At 52.7% G+C, this 22,846-nt stretch overlaps 1 protein-coding gene across 1 annotated transcript in view; it reads left to right on the forward strand.

Annotated features, from left to right (window-relative positions):
- Window positions 1-466: 466 nt before the first annotated feature.
- The window catches only part of STK10 (serine/threonine kinase 10), a 117,793-nt gene continuing 95,413 nt past the window's right edge, over window positions 467-22,846 (forward strand). The window contains exon 1 of the mRNA XM_025867035.2: window positions 467-946. Within this exon, the coding sequence (XP_025722820.1) occupies window positions 791-946 (156 nt within the window). The 5' untranslated portion in view covers window positions 467-790. The remainder of the gene's footprint in view (window positions 947-22,846) is intronic.

Genomic DNA, 22,846 nt, shown 5'->3' on the forward strand with positions numbered 1-22,846 from the left:
GCACCACGCCGAGGAAACCACACGGGATCCTCCAGCAGGATGTGCAGCCTGGGGCTGGCTGGAGCCTTTGCCCGCTGGGCGTCCCCTACCTGAAAAGTAGGCGCGAGCAAAGCAGGCTTGCGGGGTAGTGGCGGGGCATATTCGGTAATTAAAGCCCTTCACCTCCTTGGCCTTTGGGCGACCATCAGTGGGCGTTCGCGAAAGCCAGTCGGCTTCCCCTCTCGCTCCCACAAACCTTTAGCAAGCCACGCGGCGCGGCCGGCCTCGCAGACCCGGGCCGGTGCCGCCGAGGGATGCTCTAAGCTCTCTTAAAGCCCTGCCGTGGCTCGCGGAGGCGCGGCGCGCGGGGAACTACAGTTTCCAGAGTGCCCTGCGGCGACGGGCGGAGCCGAGGAGCGCCCGCAGCCAATTAAGGGGTCTCCGGGCGCTGCCGGGGAGCGGCAGGTGGAGCCGGGCCGTGGATGGGCGCGGGGCCAGGTCCCGTGAACGCGTCCCGGGGCTCGCTCGCTGGGCGGGAGTGCGGCGCGAGCGTCGCGGCCAGGCGGGAGGCGGCCCCGGGGACTGGACCGAGCGGGGGCGGGGACCGCTCGCCGCCTGCGCGGTTCCGGGTGTTCCCGCCGCGCGCAGCCCGGGGCGCACTTGACCGGGGTCGGGCTGCGGGGAAGGGCGGGTCTGGGGAGAACCCCAGAGCGCCAAGGCGTCCTCCAGCCCCTCCTCCTCGCGGCCGCCGGAGCCACAGCCCGAGCCGGAGCCGGCGCCACCTCGCCCCCCGGCTCGCGCGCCTCCAGCCATGGCTTTCGCCAATTTCCGCCGCATCCTGCGCCTGTCTACCTTCGAGAAGAGAAAGTCCCGCGAATATGAGCACGTCCGCCGGGACGTGGACCCCAACGAGGTGTGGGAGATCGTGGGCGAGCTGGGCGACGGCGCCTTCGGAAAGGTTTACAAGGTAAGGGCGCTGGGGGTGGGTGGCTCCGGGCGCGTGGAGCAGCTCCGGAAGGAAGGGGCGCCGGCCCCGATCAGCCCTGGCCAACGGCTCGGGAGGGCGCAGAGGGGCTGCGGGTCTTGAACTCGGGGTCCCGCGCTCCGCCCTGGGGACCCTCACGCGGCTCGGCTGGTCCCTGCGTGCTGGGCACCCCCTCTCGGCACGGCCGCCGCCCCCAGCTCCGTTTCTGAGTACTTCCTGTGTGTCCGGCACCGCGCTCGGCGCCGCAGGGGGAGACAAAGGGGAGCTTATAGGACCTTGGCATCCGAGACGACGCATCCGCCGTAAAACTGATTCTTAGGCATACTTTTTTAAGACAGGCCATACAGATGCTGTGAGCATGCCGAGGCGTGGAGACAGAGAAACTCGGCCGAGTCTGGAAGGGATCGGTGGAGTTGGGGACACACCTGAAAATGAGCCAGAGCCAGGAAAAGGGGTGGCTCTAGAGTGAGGGGTTAGGCTTGGAAAGGTGGGCTCGGAGTGGGTAGCAGCAAGGGGAGGTCAGGGCCCTGGGAATATTGCGCTGCGGGGATCGGATTTGATTGTGTGTGTGTTTGAGTCACAGCCGGGGAGCCTTCCAGTGCTCAGTCACCTTTCCCTGCAGGAATAAGGGGGCAGAGGGCTTTTGTGGAGGCATGGGTGGGGCAGAGCTGATTAATTCTAGACACGTTTGCAGCAGGTCATTGTCTGGTTCCTGCTCCTGTGAACCAGTGCTGAGTTGTACTGGGGACGCAAACACACAGAGCTCAACGCCACTCTTTCCTCCTCTCCTTCAGGCAACATTTACTGAGCGAATGGCCCAGTGTTACTTTGCTGTGTAACTCCAGGAGGGATTTTCCTTCCTAAGACATGGGCACCCTCCTTGGGGCTCCCGTAGCTTGTACAGATTGTGGTGGACCACAAAGGAGGCTTCTCTTGGCCCACCTGGTCAGGACTTGCTCTCCGCCTTGCAAGGGGTCCAGAGCCAATTACGCAAGTGTGGTCCCTGGAGGATCAGCGTTAGCGTCACCAGGGAGCGCCTTAGAAATGCAGAATGGCAGGTCCAGCCCAGCCTCCTAGGTTAGAGCCTGCCTTTTAACAAGATGCTCAGGTGATGGCTAAGCACAGAACTTTTGAGAAGTGCTGCTCCTAGAGGCAGTTTCGAGGCCAACCAGGCCCATCTGGGTGCCTGTTTGTTACCTTACCACCTCCCCTCGAGCCCGCACTTCCTGTTACAGGGTGGAACCCCCGCTGGAGCAGAGGTCCTGTGGTTGGAGAAGCAGGCCTCTGTATCTCTCACACCCGCACCTTTCGGGCTGCCTTGATTTGCTGCCCTTTTCTTCTTGAGGGCTCTGCATGTGTCTGAGGACAGGCGGCACATCTTTCTTTACCCTTCTCAAGGTGGCATCTTCCTCCTAGCGGCCCTAGGAGACTGTCCTCAGGCTTGCTGCGCTCCCCTTGGACACGCGGCCAGGGTCCTTGCCTTCTCCAGACAGACCCTGTCCTTCCATATGTGCCCTGGCCATCATGAGGGCAGCTAGACCCTTAGTCAGCTTGCTACATCCTCCTTCCTCCAGAAGGTTCAGTTGGGTGTTTTTAGTGCATATTGTTGGCTCACACTAATATTTTTTCTCTAATAGGGGCTGGCTTTCACTTGCAGTCTTGTCTTCTCTCCCAGTGTATCCTGGCTCCAAATGGTTCATTTTCTTTATTTCTTTTTTAAAGATTTTATTTATTTATTTTAGAGAGTGAGAGAGAACTTGGGACCATTGGCGGTGGGGGGGGGCGGGGGGGGGGCTTGGCAGAGGGGGAGGGAGAGAATCTCAAGGAGACTCTGTGCTGAGGACAGAGCCCGAGCAAGGCTGAATCTTCCAACCCTGAGATCATGACCTGAGCTGAAATCAAGAGTCGGTCACTCAAAACACTGAGCCACCCAGGTGCCCCTCATTTTCTTTTAAGCCTAAATGCAGAACTTTACTTTTATGCTGGTAAGATTTCCCCTTGTCAGTTTCGCTTGTCATTTCCGCCTGCTCTAGCCCTGTAAAACTCCCCTGCTACTCTGGAAGTTTCATACAAAGGAGCGTATCTGATTCACAAGTTATTTTGTCCCCTGGTTGTCCAGGGCAAGTGGACCCTTTTTAAGTGAATCTAGTTCCCAAAGCTGTGAGCTGGCTGCACCACAGCTCCCTCCCACCTCGGAACCCACGATTTTCTCATAGTTAAGACAAGAGGGAGCTAGAGCAAGAGAACTGTGCGATGGCTGATACACCTGAACGATATATTACATCACCTGTCTGGCCTTGGGGTGTAACCCGCTCATCCAACTCAACCTCATGTTATATGTGGGGGTACGGGGGCCCCTGGAGAAGAAGGGATTGGAACCCAAGGCTCTGAGCTTCAGTTTAACACTTTCCTTAGTTGCCCACTATGGAAGACCCACCCTGGATTGAAGATCCCTGTCACACATGCCGCCTCCTCTGAAGAGCTTCTTGCTCAGCCCCTTAAAGTTGAATCCGGTAATACTTTACTCTAGACTCTCATCAGTGACCATAACTCCTTTCCACTTCATTGTCCCCTGGCATGGCCACCAGGGCAGCAAAGGCCAGACGTTCCATCTAGATTTTATGGCTGGGACCAGAACTTACACGTTGACACGGTGCCTGAGCAGCTAGCTGGCTGTGAACTGGGGAGCACCATCTCTACCCTCTGTTCTCCTGGCAGCCAGCATGGGGTAGTCAGTACTGAGGACTTCCCTGGTGTATACAGCCTTAGAAATCTCAATTTGTCACATGCTTGTTAGGACAGGACTCTGACTCTAGATTTCCTGACGACCTTCTTGCAGAAGCTCAAAACCGAAAACAATCGCAACCTCAAGATAGGAGTCCCCTTTCTCCTATTCTCCCTGATATACCAATGAGCAGTTGGCCTCAGGAGAGAAAAAGGAGGGTAGGATTCATTCTGGGCAGAATCAAGGTCATTCTCACTTAATCCTTATGCCATGCAAATTGATTTCAAAAGAAAATCATTTCTATCTCATTACTTGATACAAAGCAAATGTTACAGTATTTATGTGGTTTCAAAATGCTTGTCCTGTATCATTTCAGAGTGCTTCTTAAAAGTCCTCTTTATTCTGAAGACAAGGTAGAAAGGAGAGGAAGTGTTTGATATGTTGAGTGGAACAAAGTTGCCTTCAAGCAGGATGTGCTTTCTCTTATAGTGGCAGGGTGGGTACTCACGTGCTAAGCACAGAGTGAGCAGACATCAGGAGTTGGGTTAGCAGGCTGAGATTATTTTTCTGCCTTTTTTTCCCCTCCTTTTTAAAGATTTTATTTTTAAGTAATCTCTATACCCAACGTGGGGCTTGAATTCACAACCCTGAGACCAAGAGTTGCCCACTCCACCAACGGAGCCAGCCAGGTGCTCAATTTTTCTGCTTCTTGAAAATTACTTTGTTTTTTTTGTTTTTGTTTGTTTTTAAGATTTTAGTTATTTATTCATGAGAAGCAGAGAGGGAAAGAGAGAAGCAGAGGGAGAAGCAGGCCCCCAAGGAGCAGGGAGCCCGATGCGGGACTTGATCCCAGGACCCTGGAATCATGACCCGAGCCGAAGGCAGATGCCCAACCACCTGAGCCACCCAGGCGCCCGAAAATTACTTTGGTTTTGATCTTATGTTACCTTTAAGCTGTTAAGAGGTGTATGCTTTTGCAAAATAGGGAGTATACAAAGAAAATTTTTTTTAGGTAAAAGGAAAAACATCACCCTAAGTCCCATCAATTGCTCTTGACATTTTGATATATTTCCTTACCGACTTTACCAATTTTTTATGGTGGAAAAAAATGTTTTAATGCAGGGTTGTAATCTTAACATACCTACGGTGTTTTATACTATCTTTCATTCTTAAACCTCTTTCTGTATTATTCTAAATGCTTCCTACATGCCTTCTGGGTTGGCTCAGTGCTGCCTTGGCCTTAATCTTATTGGATATTTCACTTTTTTAAAAAAAGATTTTACTTATTTTAGAGAGTGTGTGTGGGTGGGGAGGGAGGGGCAGGAGTGGGAGGGAGGGGCAGAAGGAGAGGGAGAGAGAGAATCTCCAGCAGACTGTGCCCTGAGCATGGAGCCCCACGCAGGACTCGATCCCACCACCTGAGATCATGACCTGAGCCGAAACCAAGAGTTGGAAGCTTAACTAAGTCATTCAGGCGCCCCTAGCTTTTTTTTTTTTCCCCTAGCAAGGCACAGTTGATTAAATGCTTATTATTTATGTGCCAGGCGCTGTGCTAAGCACTTTACATAACATAGTTCTGCTGTAATGTAAATATGCCTTCCGCAAAAGGTCTTGATGCTGAGTAAAATCAGTAAGAACCGCACCTTATAAGACATGGTGCTAAGAGCAGAACACTTAGAAACTGCAGCCTGCAGCAGGAGCCCATAAAAAAAAAAAAAGGAACCTAAAAAACCGGTTGTAGTTGTACACAAATTTATAGATAAGAAATACAAACATCTTACACTAAATACAGCATCGTAACGTGAAAACCACGCGCTGGGCACTGTGGCCGTGGGGGCAGGACCCATGGCTGCAGGGGAAGCGGCGGGAAGAGGGCTATCTGAAGTCGGGCGCTAACTGGGACCCCAGATGTTGTGTGGGCCATGGGCCCCTGACACATGTTCGAGGTGCATTCCTGTGCAATGTGGGCATTTCCTCGCCACTTGGTTCGGCTGGGTGCGGTGTTCTTTGTTCACTTAGTGTTTCTGGTCCACAAAACTGCACACAAGCAAATGCGAATTTAGCGTTTCAATGAAATTGATCCGTGAGATACCAGTGGTGTTGGGACATTGGCGTTTCCAAAGTGAGCCTTAGAGCAGAGCTATACGTTGATGAGCAGGTTTGCTAGTAAAGTTCTTTTTGTGTTTTAAATCCTGTTTTAGGCTCGATGCTCAGAGGGATTTACAGGGTGGAAGGGTATGCCTATTTGAGGGAGGATTTTTAAAAGAAATCGAGAGAAGTTAGTAGAGGCTCCCTTTCTTCCCTTGCTCTGGCCAAGGGCCAGTCCCCGAGTCCTTTGGGGGCCCTGGACGGGTCTGCCCTCCTTGGGGACCTCAGGTGCCCTCTAGCCCAGAGATCCATTGTTAACCTTCACCCTTCAAGTGCCACATCCTGCCCTGCGCCGCCGGTTCAGACAAAGCAGAGGTTTAGTGAGGTGGGAGCCAGCTGTCAGGCCTTCTGCCCCTCCCGGCTGGGGCCCTGCTTTCACCTCCTCTCCTGCCCATAGTTTTAAGGCCTGGGTTTCCGCTTCCTCTGGGGCTGCCGGGGGGCGGGGGGGGGGGGGCCCTCGGCCTGTGCCCCTCCCCTCCTCCTCCGGAAAGAGATCTGCCCCCAGGCAGTAACCTTATTTCCGCTCAGCCTAGTGTTTTTAAATAGAAGTCCACGCTATTGTGAGTGGGTTCCTGGCTTGGTCCTAAACTCCAGGGGCCCTGAGCTTCCTGGGGTGTTGCCGACCTCAGGGGGTCTGCTTGAGCAGCTGATTTAACACTGGGACTGTTTCTGGCTGGCTCCGGAGCAGGCCCTGGTGACGTGAGCTCAACAACTAAGCAGATCCCCAACCCCCACTTCCATGTGGGGTCCCCTGGCCTCCTGAGATTACCCAGACCAGGGACAACTCCAGGGGCTGCCTGCCTCACAGACCCCAGAAAACAGTCCTGCATGGTCACTCCCGGTTCTTGGCTGCCGCCGAGGGCAGTAACAGGGTGGGTAAGGGAAGAAATTTGGGGCTCAGTGGGGTCTGGGTTTCAAGCAGAGCCAGTGACCTTGCACTCTGAGCTTCAGGCTCTTGCCTGGAAAGGGACATGATCATTTGGAGGAGAGGAGGGCTGAAGGAGCTGAGGAGGTGTGATGCACTTTGGCACCTGATCCCCACTCAGGAGGTGGGCGAGAAAGGAAGATACTTTGTTATTGTTGATGCTTGTGGTAGCAAAAAGAGAAGGTCCTGGCTAGTGACTGCCGCTTCCTAGGGGACAAAGAAGAAAGAGTATTTGTAGTGAGACCCAACCAGTGTGAGTTGGCTTCTTGGTGAGTCACAAGGTAGAGACTACACCAGGTGAACTTGTCACACAAAGGAAACTTGAAGCACATAAGGAAATCTCGGGATTAACTTCCAAGGCTGAGACTCCCTGAGCAAGAGTGAATGGGTTCCTTTCGTCTAGGGTTAGGATGAATATTGAGAAAGGGGAGCCTTGTCTCTGTATGTAGAGGCAGACATAAGGTCACGCATGCACCTCCAGGAAACGTGCCTGTATGTCCGTTGTATGTTGTGTTCAGGAGGCTTGTGCTCTTCCTTGGGCGGAGATTTTCGTATTCTAATGAGGGGAAGGTCACTGTCCGTCACTCCCTGGGTCCCTCGGTGGCCCAGCTGCACAGGTGTGAGTCAGGGGGTGAGCTCCAACTCGTCTGGGTGGTCTGGGCCGCTGGAGCTCTTTGTGCTGTCATCATTGCTGATGTTTTGGTTCCCATCACGGGAGGCTGTGTCCCCCGTCTTTTGCCGGAGGGAAGAGATAAGCTGGAAAGAAGAGCCTAAGGAAAAAGGAGGGACAAAGGTGGGCTTGTGCAAGCAGCTGAGCAGTAGAGGTCAGGTCTTGGGGTCTAGCTGGTGAAGGTAGCTTGCCTCTTCTACCAGGGCTGCCCCACCCTGGCACTGTTGATGTTTGGGTTGAAATTCTTTGTGGGAGGGGTTGTGCCACGCGTGATAGGACGTTAGCAGTATCCTTAGCTTCTATTCATTAGAAGTACCCCCAGTGCCGGTACTTCCTCCTCCTCTGTCCCCTAGTTGCGACAGCCAAAAATGTCTCCAGGCATTGCCACATGTCCCCTGGGGGGGCAGAATTGCTCCAGCTGAGCACCACTGCCTTGTAGAAGTGAACTGGCTCGATTCGGTTTGGCAAACAGTATTAATTCACGTCTGTGTGTCAAGTCCCAGAGTATATGATGAAAGACTCAGGCCTTGCAGCCAGATGGACCGGGGTCTGAATCCCGGCTGTGCCACTTAGCGGCTGTGTGATCTCAGGCGAGTGGCTGCTCTTCTGAGCCTGTTTCCTCCTGTGTAGGGTGGGGCTGAGACTAGGAGTCGCCGCCCAGGAAGGGCACAGCATTTCGCTCCTAGGAGGTGCTGGATGTGGCCAGCAGCATCCCTTGCTGCTGGGTGCACGGGGTGGGGGGAGGAAGAGGGGGTTCTGCTGGGTTGAGTGAGCTGTTGCAGGACAGAGGCAGGGCTTCTGGGAAAAGGGGAAGGCTGCCACCAGGCAGGGCAGGTGGGGTGGTGATGGCAAGCTGGAGAGCAGCCTGGCCCAGGAGAGAGGCCATATAGTGAGGCCTGAGGTTGCCAGTCGGTGGCCCTCGAGGCTCGTGTGGCCTGTGGCCTGATTTGTGTGGCTCCCACGGTGGGTGAACCAAATTTGAAGTTCTTGCCAGCATTATGAAATCATATTTCACATAAAAGCCCCCTTCCCTCTGGCTGCCACCAGTGTATTCTCTGTATTTAGGAGTCTGTTTTTGGTTGGTTGTTTGTTTTGTTTTCTAGATTCCACATATAAATGAAATCATATGGCATTTGTCTTTCTCTGACTGACTTCACTTAGCATGATACCCGTTAGGACCATCCATGTTGTCTCAAATGGCAAGATCTCAGTCTTTTTTATGGCTGACTAATAGTAATGCATTACACTGCATCTTCTTTATCCGTTCATCCATTAGTGGACACATGAGTTGCTTCCATATTTGGGCTATTGTAAATAATGTTGCAGTAAACATAGGGGTGCAGAGGTCTTTTTGAATGAGTCTTGTCACTTTCTTTGGGTAAAAATACCTAGTAGTGGAAATACTGGGTTGTATGGTATCTCTATTTTTTAAAAAAATATTTATTTATTTAGAGAGCGTGTGTGCTTGTATGCGTGCAGGGTCGGGGGGGCCAGGGCAGAGGAAGAGCGCGAGAGAGAATCCCAAGCAGACTCCCTGCTGAGTGTGGAGCCCATCATGGGGCTCCATCTCACAACCCTGAAATCATGACCTGAGCCGAAATCAAGAGTTGGACGCTTAATGGACAGCGCCACTCAGGCGCCCCTGGTATCTCATTTTTAATTGCTTGAGGAGCCTCCATACTCTTCTTCACAGTGGCTGCACTGGTTTACAGTCCCACCAGCAGTGCACGAGGCTTCTCTTTTCTCCACCTCCTCACCAATACTTGTAGATTCTTGTGTATTTGATACAAGAGATTCTGACAGGTGTGAGGCGATTATCTCTTTGTGGTTTTGATTTGCATCTCCCTGATGATGAGTGTTGATGAGCATCATTTCATGAGTCTGTTGGCCACCTGTTTAATAGCATATTTTATTTAACCTAATATATCCAAAGTATCATTTGCAGCATTCAATAATCAATATAGAGTAAAAAAGATAGTTACTTATTGATTTGTCTTTTAAAAAATTTATTTATTATTTCTTTTTAAAGATTTTATTTATTTATTTGAGAGAGAGAATGAGAGGTAGAGAGCACGAGAGGGAAAAGGGTCAGAGGGAGAAGCAGACTCCCTGCTGAGCAGGGAGCCCAATGTGGGACTCGATCCCGGGACTCCAGGATCATGACCCGAGCCGAAGGCAGTCGCTTAACCAACTGAGCCACCCAGGCGCCCCCCCCAAAATTTTATTTTTAAGTAATCTCTACACCCAACGTGGGGCTCGAACTCACAACCCCAAGATCAGGAATTGCACACTCTACTGACAGTGTAGCCAGACACCCCGAAAGAGATATTTAATGCTCTTATTCCATACTAAGTCTTTGAAATGGGTTTGTGTTTTGTGTTTACAGCACATCTCAGTCTGGACTAGCCACGTTCTAGGTGCCCAGTAGCGACATGTGGCCGCTATACTGCACAGTGCGGGTCCGGCCTCTGATGTTCACCCCCACCTTGTGCCCTCCTCCTGGCCCCTTCTATACATTTCAGTTGCCTCCTTGAGTCCAGTGGTCAGTGGGTTTGGGAGCTGGGCTTGGCTGGAGGGGCTGGCCCAGGGCAGGGCCAGATCAAGAATACTATTTGGGGCCAGGACAAGAAGGCCTTGAATGCCAAGCTGAGGAATTTGGTTGTGATGCTTTTATGAGCTCAGCTAATGTCCTGCTTGCCCTGAGTCCCCCGGGCCTGACCGGGTCAGCCTCGTGCAGTGTTAGAGAGGAGCTCTTTTTGGAGGGTCACCAGAGTAGGGGAGTTAGGGGATGCCAGAGCCAGGTTTCCTGGCTGCCCAAGGCCGGGGCGGCCACTGATGAGTGAAGGCTGGGACAGAGTGGCCACACCCTGGTGGCTCCAGCAGGTGGGGGTAGGAGGGAAGGCCAGCACTGTGGTCGGGGCCCCGGTCAGAGCCCAGGGAGAGGAAGTAACTGATGGAAGGCAACCAGCCCAAGAACGAGATGTTTTATGTGGAGGGCAGGCAGGAAGATTCTAGAGAGCAAGGGATGGTCATGAGGAGGACGCAAGAAAGCAGAGGGTGAGGAGGGAAGGGGAGCTCGCGTTTGCCGGGGGTCAGAGTTGGCGCGGCAACTTGGGTGAGCTTCTGCAGTTAAAGCCTGGCTCTCCGCCTCCTGTGGGCTGTAGGATCCTGAGAAAAGTACTTAAGCGTGCCTCTGTGTCTTTAGCAGCAAAGTGGCGCTGGGAATGGGACTGCCTCATAGGGGGGCTGGAGGGTGAAGTAACCCATGGAAACCACTTGGCTCAGGACCTCAGAAAAGCTCAAATAAGTGTTAGCCATTAGAATGATGAATTGAGCACCCACTGTGTGCCGGGCACTGTGGGTTCCAGGGTGAACAAGGGGAGTGGGGACCTGCTCTTCCTATCTGTTCATCATTTATGCTTCTGCTGGCCCCGTGAAAGGCAGGGGTTAGCATCCTCACTCCACACCTGGTGAAGCAGAGGCCCAGAGAAGCCCACCGGTTGATTTGCTTAGGCTCACACGGATTTTCCGTGGCAAGGCTGGACTTGACCCTAGATGTCTCTGGCTGGGAGCCTGTGCCTTTTCTCCTGTACAGGATGCAGGGAAAGACGAAGGGCGTGAGGAGAGGGCCCAGGGTCCCTTCAGTGTGGTGTCTCCCTGGGGCCTTCGTGGTGCTACACCCTCCTTCCTAGGCCTGCCTCAGCCTTAGCTGGGTCTGAGCCCGGAGATGGTGGCGGTGGCCTCTCACACAGAGGAAGTGGTGACGGGTGTAGGCAGGGCTCCGGCTCACAGAGGAAGTGGCAGGGGAAGTGGGCGAGCGTCCCGGTGGGGAAGCTGGGTGCTCCTGGCCTCCTCCTGGAGCGCTCTGGTGGGTGTGGGCCGGCTGGCGCCACAGCATCTTAAGGCTCAGTGTGCTCCTGGGTGCTTCCCTTCCCCTTTCTCCCTCCGCCCACCGCACTCACCTTCCTCTTCACTCAGTCTTTGCCCTCTTCCCCTTTTTCCCTGTTTTCCCCTTCGCTACATTTTTTTCTTCCTTTCCCCATAGCTTGCTTATTTTGTTTTCTTACTAACAGGCGATACCAGAGCCAGAATTCAGGCCCTGAGACTCAAGAGGTTTACCCACATGCTGGTGACTGAAGAGTTAACTCTAGCTAGCCTCTGTCTGGAGGGTGGGGGGGGGATGGAGCCGCTGAGAGGAGTTGAAGGTATATCCCTTTTCTGTCTCAGGACCTTTGCACTCGCTGTTCTCTCCGCCTCCCGCTCTCTTCCTACTACTTTGCGCAGCCAGGGCTTCTGCTCATCCTCTGGGTCTCAATTCACATGTCCCCTCTCAGAGAGGCCTGCCCTGACTGACCCCCTGACCAAGGTGACAGCTCTTTGCTGATTTCCTTCAGAGCTCCAGTCACAGACTAGATTTCTTTTGTGTGTCTCCTTGTTTATTTTCTTTCCTCTCTGGAAGATGTAAGGTCCCTGAAGGCAGGGAGATTTTTTTGTGCCTAACATAGTAGATGCTCATGGCAGATGCTTAGTAAATTTTTGCCTAATGAGTGAACAATGAATGAGTAAATGCCAGCCCCCACTTCCTCCCTCTGTGGGCAGGCCCAGCACTGTGACTACCAGTGTAGGCATGGGGATCATTGCTGAGCTTTCTCCTAGTTTCCCCTGCCTACTTGTGACCTTGGGAAAGTCACCTCACCTTTCTGAGCCTCAGTATCTTGAGCTGTAAACTGGAGGATCAAAATAGTGCCTCCCTGGGAGAACTTGTGAAGACTGAGTCACGGCCAGTCCTTCACACAGTGCTCAGAATGGAGGGAGAAGGGAAGGTGGCTGCCGTCAGCGTGCTGAGGATTCTTGCGGCTGATCGACCAGACTGGCTTCCTGAGGATTGGCAGGCAGAGTCCCTGGACCACCTCCCCTTGTTTGTCATGCAGGAGGCTGCTTCTCGCATAGAGAGCTGGTGTGATGGGTTCCTGGAGGTCAGCCTAAAGCTTATTTCTCTCTCGCCTGCCGCGTTATGACAATGAGCACGATTCCGTGATAAAGAGGCTCCGGCTTCACAGTCTCCGCTCTGGGGTGCCTGCCCGTGGCCGGTCAGTCGGGGGTGGCTGGGGCCACTCCGGTTGGTGGAAGAGCAACATTCACGGCTGAAGGGCGCGCCTGACTTTGCCCTCCTTCCTGGAAAGCTCCAGCCTGTTTTGTCTGGGAGCCCAGGCCCAGTTCTTGGCCTTGGAGGCTGTTGCCACCATCAAAGCTGGCTTTGTCACCCTGAGGCAATGACCCCGTCAGAGCTGGCCCGCTTCCCTGTTTGGCCTTGAGAGTCTTTTCTACCTTTGTTGTGCGTCTTGGTGGGCTCTGGTGCCCCAGCTCTTTTTCAAGCCGCCTCCTTCCTCCAGTGCCCTCCAGCCCGCCCCCACTTTGAGGTGACAGGAAACCTCCTGCTGCTTCTGTGGGCCAAGGAGGGGGGACTGGGGCCTGTGTTAATGAGGAAGCAGAGCCAGCTGTGTGCCGAGCCTCTGCTCTGTTTGCACACCATCCGCTGAGGCCAGCAAGGTGACCCCCAGAAGACCTGTGGAGCACCCCACACCTCCCGCCGGAGTCCCGCCTCTGAGGCCCCTGACTTGGTGGTGCCCTTCACCGCGCAAGGCCCAGCTCGGCCACCGCCTGTACTGTGTGACTTGGGGCAAGTGACGTTGCCTCAGTTTCCTTTTCTGCAGAAATGGGGATGATACCAGCTCTCTCACAAGTGCGACATACTTCTTATCCTGCACTGTGGAATAGTGGCAGGAGGTACTCCCAAATGCTAAAGGCAGTTATCTCTGGGATTATACATGGTTTTTTTCTTAATTGAAGTGTAATTAATGTACAGTGTTGTGTGAATTTCAGCTGTACCACATAATGTTTCAACAGTTCTGTCTTTATACCTGCAGTCTTATGAGGCCAGTCCCCAGGGACACACAGCCAGGAGCCAGCAGGACTGACCTGAGCACAGCTCCTCACATTTTAGGTCTAGTGGTAGCCAGGGCACAGGGGCGGGCTACCCGCCTGTGCGACCCTGAGGCCTGCGGTGTGGCCCAACCACTTGGAGGGCCGTCTGGCATCTGGAATCAAGTCTCGGGCCTTTTGGTGCAGCACCATGGGATGGGGCGGGTGGCCTGACAGTATGTCCGATCTGTGCTGACCCTGCCAGTCAGTGGAACAGTCTGTAGCTCTGGGAGGCGAGGCTGTGGAAGAGTGTTTGTGATCCAAAGGGCTGTTTGTGACGCCATATGGTTAAATGGCATGACAGTCATTGCAGACAGTGCAGAAGGATACCGTTCAGCGAAACGACCGATCAGTGTGCACAGTTGAATCCCACGTTTATAAAGTGGGGGAGCGTATACTTGCGGAGAATAAGGGGCAGATGTTTGTGGGATGCTCACTACAGCCCAGCTCTGTTCTAAGTAAGCGACTTTCACACATTAACTCACCGAATGCTCACGACAGCCTGGGAGGCAGGAACTAAGAGCGTCTTTATTGGACGAAGGCGGAAAGGGAGGGACAGAGGGGTCACACAGCTGGGAAGTGTTAAGGTGGGTACGACCCCGCCACGGCACCCTGGAGGTGCTCCAGAATGCATCAGGTGTACCACGTAATGATTCAGGAGTCCTGGGTGATACTCTGTGCTCACGACAACAAGTATAGTCACCATCTGTCACCAGACAACATTATTGCAATGTTATTGACTATATTGTATTTTTATCGCCATGACTTATGTATTTTATAACTGGAAGTTTATACCTCTTTTTTTTTTAAAGATGTTTTTATTTGACAGAGAGAGTGCATAAGCAGGGAGGAGGGGGCAGGCAGAGGGAGAAGCAGGCTTCATCCTTGGACCCTGAGATCATGACCTGAGCTGAAGGCAGACTAAGCCACCCAGGTGCCCCAAGTTCGTACCTCTTAATCCCCTTTATTTCATATTCCCCCCCTCCTCTGGCAACCACCAGTCCTCTGTATTTAAGAGTCTGTTTGTTTGTTTGTTCATTTGTTTGTTTTTTAGATTCCACGTATAAGTGAAATCACAGGGTATTTGTCTTCCTGTTTCCTTTGTTTCACTTAGCATAATACCTTCTAGGTCCGCTCAAGGGATTATGGGTGCTTTGCTTTGTCTTCTTTGTAATATTGTATTTAGAAGACTCTTTAATGAGTGTGTGTTGATTTTTAAAATAATAAAAAACAGCACAAAAAGTACTGTTGATTGAAACCATGGAGCAGTTTTCACCTGTGAGGTTTGGAGCTGCCTGGAAAGTGGGGCTGGTAAGAGAGCACACGTCGCCCAAGGTCGTGGTGAGGACGGAGCGAGGTAAGCCCTGCACGGGGTGTGCAGGAAGGTGGGTCACGGAAGACGTGCTGCCCACAGCTGCTTCCTTCTTCTCTCCCTCCTCTGGACTGTTGACCCCAGGCTGCCCTCCTGCCGTGACTCAGCACCCATTCCTCCCTGGGCCCTCCTCCAGCGAGAGGGAGCTCGGGAGAGGTGGGAGCAGTGGCCCTGTATCACCTTCCCGCCTCCTTTATCAGCAGTAGGTGGGGTTGGGTCCCCATCACTTCTGAGCAGCTGAGATCTGAAGGCTCCCACATACCTGGCCAAGTTGGACAGGTTGCCTGGGTTTTCGATCAAGGCCATGGCGTGGTATCTTTGAGGCCAATCCTGTTGGGTTTTGGTTTTTTTATTTGCTAGCCCAGAAGGATTTGGAGGCTCAGCATTTCCCTGCTGGGCCGGGATGGCTCGCTAGGCTTCCCTTCCCTGAGGGAGAGGGTATTTAATGGCTGGCTTTGCAAGCCATGCCACTCCGCTGCTTTGTGCCTCCCAATCTTTACTATCCTTAAGTGTCTCTTGTTCTGAAACTTGGCTGTCTCATTTGTCACGAGCTGAAACCTGGCCCAGTGATTAGTGATAGGGAAGTGGTTTCTCTCCACTTGGCAGGACTCCTTAACTGTATATATCCTGCCCAGTCAAAGGCTTTGGCTTCTCCGAGCTAGAGAAGAGACTGCGTTCAAAACCAGAGACCAGCTAGAGATTCAGGAACATAAATATGTTGAGGAGAAAATGGACTTCTCGTCACTTTCCTTTTTGTCCTTATGTGGAGGGCATCATTTCTTTCTGTTTGCACACGGATACGAACACCAGTTCATCCGTCCATTATTTTAAAATACTTAGTATATCCTGTGGCTGAACATAATGATAGTAGATAATATTGGTGAACAAGGTGAACATGCTCTGAGGCTTTTGAAAATCAAAAACTCACAGTCCTGACCGAGGACTGTGACAGCCAGTAGTTGACCGATTAACCCACGGTGGCTCCTAAACTTTGTCCTGTGTCTCTGGAATTGTCCACATGGCTATCAGAAAACGACAGCCTGGTTCCTTGCCTTCCTGAAGGGCGCTTAGCTGGTAAGGAGTAGAGTCGGAATTTGAACCTAGGTCCTGTGCTGTTTCCATTCTACAAATCACTCGGTGGAAATTTGCCCATTTCCAGGTTGGACAAGGTGGGGACATGGTGAGATGCAGTAGGTTAGGTACCTGTAGAAATACCTCTTGGCTGCAGAATTGAGGGAAGGAGAGAGTCTGGTGTCCATAGAAGTCAGCGACAAGGTAGGCTCAAGTGCCTTTTGGGAAAAAAGAAGACTTAATGATGGTTTACTGCCTAGTCCTACTTTTCATTCCTTTCTTCTTCTCTCATATCTGCCTGTTCTCCCATCTGCCCATTCAAACTCCGGCTCGCTCAGTGTCCCCTCTGTCCATCTGTCCATCCTCCCACACGCCCATCCTTCCATATCCCCCTCCCTTCCGTCCCTCCAGCTACTCCCCTGACCCTCCCATTCACCCATCCCCTGCTCATCTGCCTGCCTGCCTGCCCACCCGTTCTCCCATCTTCCCATTTACCCACCCTCCCATGTTCCTCTGTCCACTGGCTCTTTTGGGCTAGGCTCTATGGGGCAGACTAAAATGAATCAGACATGGACTTAGCCTTTCAGAGCTCACAGCCAAATTAGAGAGAGAATCTTTGAACACAAATGACCGGGGTACCAGGAAGTCTGTGGAGAAAGGCCTGATAAGGTGTGAAACAGTAGTCGGGGAGCTGGGGTTCCCAGAGCATGTCACGGAACAGGCTGTGGTTGAGTTAGACTTTGTGGGATAAGCACAGTATGGGGAAGGCGCTCCAGGTGGAGGAAAGAGCAGGAGGAAAGGCATGAAAGTCGGCAGCAGGAGGGCACTGGCTGTAGCAGGGGGTTGTGTATGGGGGGGGTGGTGGTGGAATCCTGGAAAAGTAGATGGGGAAAGTCACCAGGGCTCCTCGTGCCAGGCCAGGGTGTCTAGGCTTTGGGTCAGGCGTCAGGGAGCCATTGACATTTGGCCAAAGAGGGTTTCTGGCTAAAGGCTGTGAGGGAAGAGCTGGGGAAGGAGGCCTGGCACACCTGGAAACTGGGTGGGAGCCCCTGGAGATGTTTCCTCTAGGGGGCTTCTGCTGGGAGAGCTGGGCCTGCGTCAAGTCCTGACGGCACTTCCTAGCTGGGTGACCTGGGACAGGGGCCTTCATTTTCTCTTAACAGTAGCGGGCAGCAGTGCTTCTGCATACCTCGTGGACCCATGCTGGATTCCGGTGGGGTGATGCTTCTCCGGCCTCCAGAGACCATACAGGAGGCCTAGGCAGGCCGCCATCTTCCTGAGGCCCACAAGCCCAAGCCTCTGGAAGGCTAGGCTGTGGTGCTCAGGCTCCACTCCTCAGCTGACTCATGCCTGCCAGTCCGGGGCATTGGTGGAAGTCTCAACCCAAGGCCACCTTGGCTGCCTATCCTGGCTCTATGTCTGCTGCCCTCAGAACACCCTGCTTGCCTTTATGTTGGGCCCTTCCCCTGCACATAGCCGGTCCTGTTGTGACCTTCCAGGCCTAGATTTCCTCCCTCGGTAATAGAGTCGAAGCCTTTCCTGTGATGAGTAACAGACCTCACCGTGCAAAGAGAAAATGTTTTTGGGCAGGGACTCCACAGCTGTATACTGTAGGACACAGACCAAGCCCCTCCTCGGTTCCAGTGGCCTTAACCGTATTTGACACAGCCATCCGGATTCAAGAGGATAGGGAAAATAGAAAGCTTTAGCCTTGTCTACTCCATTCTCTGGCTCTGACCCACACGCCCAGGCTGCTCATCCGACGGGCCGGCTGGGAGCCTTCCCTCGCGCCTGCTGCCCAGCCAGGTTGCTAGGAGACCTCACTAGCGAGTGATCACCACCTGAGGTTCTTCTACCCACTCTTTGCACTTCCTTCGTTTCTTTCTAGAAAAAGAAATACATGTTTCTGAGGCTGGGTCTGGAACATGGAAGTGAGTTTTAGATGCCCCCTCACCTTTGTGAGAAAGTATTTTCTGCCAAGTGCAGCCTTATGTGCAAAGCTGCCTACTAGAACTTTCTGTAGTGATGGGAATATTCTGTTTCCTGCTCTCTTCAGTGTGGTAGCCACGTGTGGCTGGTAGCCACCATATTGGGTGGACGAGGGTGCCCATCCCTGTATATATTCAAGACAAGATCAAGATAAAATGGTCACTGCTGGGCACCATCCCCAGTCTGTCCTTGCTGGGACCCCTGTGGATAATTGTCCGATGTCATTGAGTGAAATTAATTTTCATAAACCACTTGTATTCCTTATGCCCTGTTTTCAGGTCCTCTTCATTTGTAGATGCCCAGAATTTCCCCAAAGTTCTAGCTTAGCTACAACTTTATTATCCTGCCTTGTTGACTGACTATTATGGCTTAATTATTTTCTCTCACTACTGTATTGTCCTCTTATTTATCATCTTAAAGCGTTGCTTTAAGTTAACCATTGTCTGACTGTTGAACATTTAGCCTATTTGCATTTTTTTGCCATCATTATGGGCTACTGTGAACATGATCCTAGTACCTTTCTTTTGTTGTCTTTATTTGAATAACTTCCTGGCCTTAAATTCTTAGGAATGAGGGATAATAGGCTTTAAAAACCTATTGCAATTTTTGTCTTTAGAAGATGGAATCTGTTTTTGTCAGTAATGAGCATACCCATTTTACCACCTGTTTTGTCACCAACTGGAGGTTCCCATTATTCCTTGTTTCTGGTAATTTAATAAATATGCATCTCTACTTTTTTGGAGGAAAATTCTTCTGGCAGAAGAATCCCCTGGTTTCTGTTGCCTGTGGCCCCTTAGTAACCATGTTTTCTACTTGGGTCTTTGTGTCCTGGATTATCAGTTAGGTCCTGTGAGAGGCCTCAGTGAAGGTCACTTGGTAGGTCTTGGTGACCCTTTTGAAGGTGGCCCTTAATTACATGTGTGTTGTGTGGTGAGGTACCTCCATGGATATGTGATCTCTGCTGGAATACCCCCAGAGATGGCAAACTTACTTACTCTTTGGTGGCAAATGACAGAAGTCCAGAAGGGAGTTTATTGGCTCATGTAACTGAAAAGTCTAAGGGCAGACCCTGTCTTCAGGAACAGCTGGCTCCAGGTGTCCACAGGCCTCATCATCTGCCCTTCTCCATTTGTGGGCCCTGTTTCCTTTGTCAGGGCTTCATCCCCAGGCAGGCTCTCAGAAGGATTGGCCACATGGGCTATGGACTCTCCAGCCTTTCATTCTACCAGTTTAGCAACGCCAGAGAAAGAAAAAAGCTGCTTTCCTGATAACTTAACCAAAAAACCAAAAAACCCCAAACTGACCCAGAACCACCCAGATACAACCCTGTTGGCCTGCCTTGGGTCACTTGTGCAAGTGTGAACCACTGGCTATGGGTGAGAGGGCCAGGAGTGAGTGGCTGGGCCTGCGCTGTGCCCTGGGACCCAGTGGGCTTAGCTCCTTATGAACTCCTTGCACCAAGAGGGAGCGCAGTTGCCAAAGGAAAGGAGAGTTGTGAATCTGCAAGGGGGATAAGGCGGCTGTCCCAGATTGGACCTTGGTCACTGCCTTCATTTTTGTGGACTCTGTTTCTTCCTCTGTAGGGGGGGTCGGGGAGTTGGGGTGTGGGAGTGGTGGTTAATGTTCTTTCTGATCTGAGTTCTGTGATACCAGCTCTTTTCCTGGAGGCGGAGGGAGGGACACAGTGATCAGCCTGCAGCCAGGAGGGAAGGGGGTGGGCCTGGGGGTTGTCTCCACCAGCTGCTGCTTTGTGGGTGACTTTTAGGAAGCCCCCGGCCCCTGACTGGACTGGCCGGGGCCCCTTGTGTGGGGCAGGGCTCCCTGCTGGGAGAGTTGTCCCCACCTCCTCCAGGCTGGGCCCCGAGAGCTGCACAAGGGGGAAGATTGTTCCCACGGAGGTGCCCCGGCCAGTAAACACAAGTGGCCACTGTGTGTCTGCTCTCAAGGGTGTGGGCTGAGGCTTTAGTCACTGCCAGCCAGCAGTGGAGGGCTGGGTGGGGGCTCCCCCATCCTTTGCTGGACCCCAGCCTTGCTCAGCGAGTGGGAGAGATGGACGTCAGAGGCCACAGGCATCCACTTGTTCTTTATGTGACTCCTTGCCTGTCAACTCCCACAGGTGCCCCATCCACTTGGACCACCCTTAGCTTTCCAAGACCCACCCACTCTCCAGGATGCCCTCACGTCTGACCACGGAGGGAGCTTGGGCATCATTTCCGCACCCTTCTACGAGGGGGAAACTGAGGCCCAGACAGCACCTTTGCAGAATTTGACCTCGGGCAAAGAGGTCAGCACATGGACGCTGAAGCCACATGGGCCTGAATTCAACTCCCAGCCCTGTTATTTACCTGCTCTGTGTCCTCGAGCAAGTGACTTCACCTCTCTGAGCATCAGTTTTCTTATATATAAAATGAGGCTCTCAATAGTACCTTCCCAGTGTAAAAATTCATCCCGGGGATCAAACAGTGTCCTCTTGTGCCCTCTCTAGGCCCTGTTGCTTCGGCTAGTTTCATTTTCAGGCTCTGCTTGCAGGCACAGGTCCCAGCAGTTCCAGGCCTGCTGCCTCAGTGAAGGAGGCTCGGGCGAAGTGGGTTGTGGGGCAACTTCAGCCGCCTCTGCTACTGTTCCGAGCTTGCATCTCACTGGCTAACATGATCACATTATTCTCCCTGAGCCAATCGTGTTCTGATTGACCAGGACGAGTCACACACCCACTTCTAGAGATGGAGGTGGATTCCGCTCCATTGTATTTTGGGGACTGGGAATGTGGGCAGGTTAGCTCCACTGAAGAAAAATCAAGAAGGATGAATTATGTCACGGGAGGGCAGTGATTCCTACCACCAATGCTCTGTCTAGGCAGAAGCTATCTCGTTCACTAGAAAAGTGTCTCACCTATAACATGAACTCAGTAAATAATGGTTGAATGAATGAATAGGGAGGGAAGAAGCGGATTCCTGGCAGTCTAGTGTAGTGAAGAGAGCACTGGCCTGGGGGTCAGGAGACCACAACAGCTCACAATTTTGGGTGGGTTCTGATACCCCTTTGAGCCTTAGTCTGCTAATCTGGGAAATGGGCATGATGGCTAACACCTGCCTTAATGGCTTATGGGTAGATTAAATTTTGGTGCTTTTAGTACCCAACAGCTGCCAAGCATGTTGTTCCTCATGGTCTTCCTTTATCTTTGGCAATGGGAGATGGAGCAGGAACCCTGGGTACTCCCCAAGAGGGGCTGGTTGGGAAGAGGTTTGGAATTTAGGCTCTTTGAGCAAGACGGGCTTGCATTTGGATCTGCTTTTTGCCCCCTACTTGCTGTGTGACCTGAGGCAAATCACTGTGCCTCTTGAAATCTCAGTTTTCTCGTCTGTAAGTTGGAACTACTAATACTTGTCTCCAAGGGTTGGATGGAGGATGAAGTGAGAAATTCCATTTAAGGCCTGTCCTGGCACACAGTGAGTGCTCAGGCAATGTTAGCTGTGTTTATCATCAGCTATTATCATTCCGTTCTCTGACATCGGGGTGAGCAGATTGCTGCCTCAACCAGGCTTTTAAAGAATTTAATTTTGGCCAAGTCACTTTAGGCGCCACGACTGCTGCCAACTAACCCCTTTCTGGCAGGCTCTGGTCCCTGTAATCTGAGCGAGGTGCTGGGCAGCGGGCGTCCCTCGGTGTTGACACTGGCGCCCAGCTGGAGGCTCAGCCCCATGGTCAATGCTGCCTTTCAGGGTGATGGGCAAGGCAAGTTTTGTGCACTCATGGGAAACCGTCCGTGCCTGGGCCTCCCCCACTTTGGGCAGAAAATACTCTTTTAAGGAAACCCAGGAAGAGATGACATGCAGCCTCCTTTTACCACCTCTCAGGAGTGAAAGGTGAATGATTGGGGCGTGGGGTGCGGCTTATGCCCACTCAGCTCTCCCCCATGCTGCTCTGGCTGGGGGTCAGGAGAGCATGGTCAAGGTGGTTGCTGTGCTCACCCGGCCCTCGCTCTGGCCATCCCGCTGAGCTCTCCTTTTGCAGGCCTCACCTCCTCTTCTGGGTTTGGAGAGAAGGAGCGTGTGTGTTGTGCAATGTGTAAGGGTACTTTGGTGGTCCTCTTGTGGGACACTTGAAAATCAGCATTACCAAAAATGGAAAGGCAGGTACACAATCAGTTGAGAGAGAGAGAGCGAGCGAGCACGAGAGCGCAGGTACCCAGTGGCTGAATTCATGAGTTTCTCAGGTGTTCTCGATAAGCTACCAAGTTTAGGAGGAGTTTAGGGGAGAGGCCCCGACTCAGGTAGGACGAATGAGCAGGTGAGTTCCAGCACCAGGACTGACCTGGGGGAATGACCCCACAGGAAATTCCCTCCCCACACCGGGCTCCTGGGCCACATGTGGAAGGGAGCATGTGGAGGAAGGGTGAGCCTGCCAGAGTGCAGACTTGGGAGCAGGGGTCCCGACCAGCCCTGTCTCCCGTGTTGCAGGGGACTCTACTCCAGTCTCCTCATCTGTGCATGAGGTAGTAATAGCACTGACATCATAGGGTGGTTGAGGAGATAAGTGAGTTAGCACGTGTTAGAGTGTAGTCCAGTGACCTTGATCAGTGCGAGACTGTTGTCACTGTGTGGGGGCCTGGGGACTTTGCAGCTGAGTTCACAGGAACAGTTACCTAAACAGAATAAATTTACAAATGAATATAAAAATTGCCTACTGGCATTACTCCCTTCCAGAAGGTTCCCTGGCAAGGATCGACACCCCCTCTCGGTTCCCCTCCCCCCACAAGCATGCAGTCTAGTCACCAGCGGTAGAGGGGTAGGTCTCTAACTGGACCTTGAGGCCAGGGGCAGGGTTGCTGTGTCTCTGCTTGACCAACTGAGCCACCCAGGTGCCCCTGCTCAGTCTCTGCATGGAGGGTGCCCTGTGCAGGGCTGGCCTGGGAGTGCTCGTAGGTGTCTGTCGTCATCCGGTCTTAGAGGCTTCTGAGTTCTGGGGATGATAGGGAGACTCTGTATCGTAGTGGAAAGTGC

Source organism: Callorhinus ursinus, unplaced genomic scaffold (genome assembly GCF_003265705.2).
Source record: "Callorhinus ursinus isolate GAN/ISIS: 27379988/994484 unplaced genomic scaffold, GSC_fseal_2.0 scaffold3, whole genome shotgun sequence".
Taxonomy (NCBI): domain Eukaryota; kingdom Metazoa; phylum Chordata; class Mammalia; order Carnivora; family Otariidae; genus Callorhinus; species Callorhinus ursinus.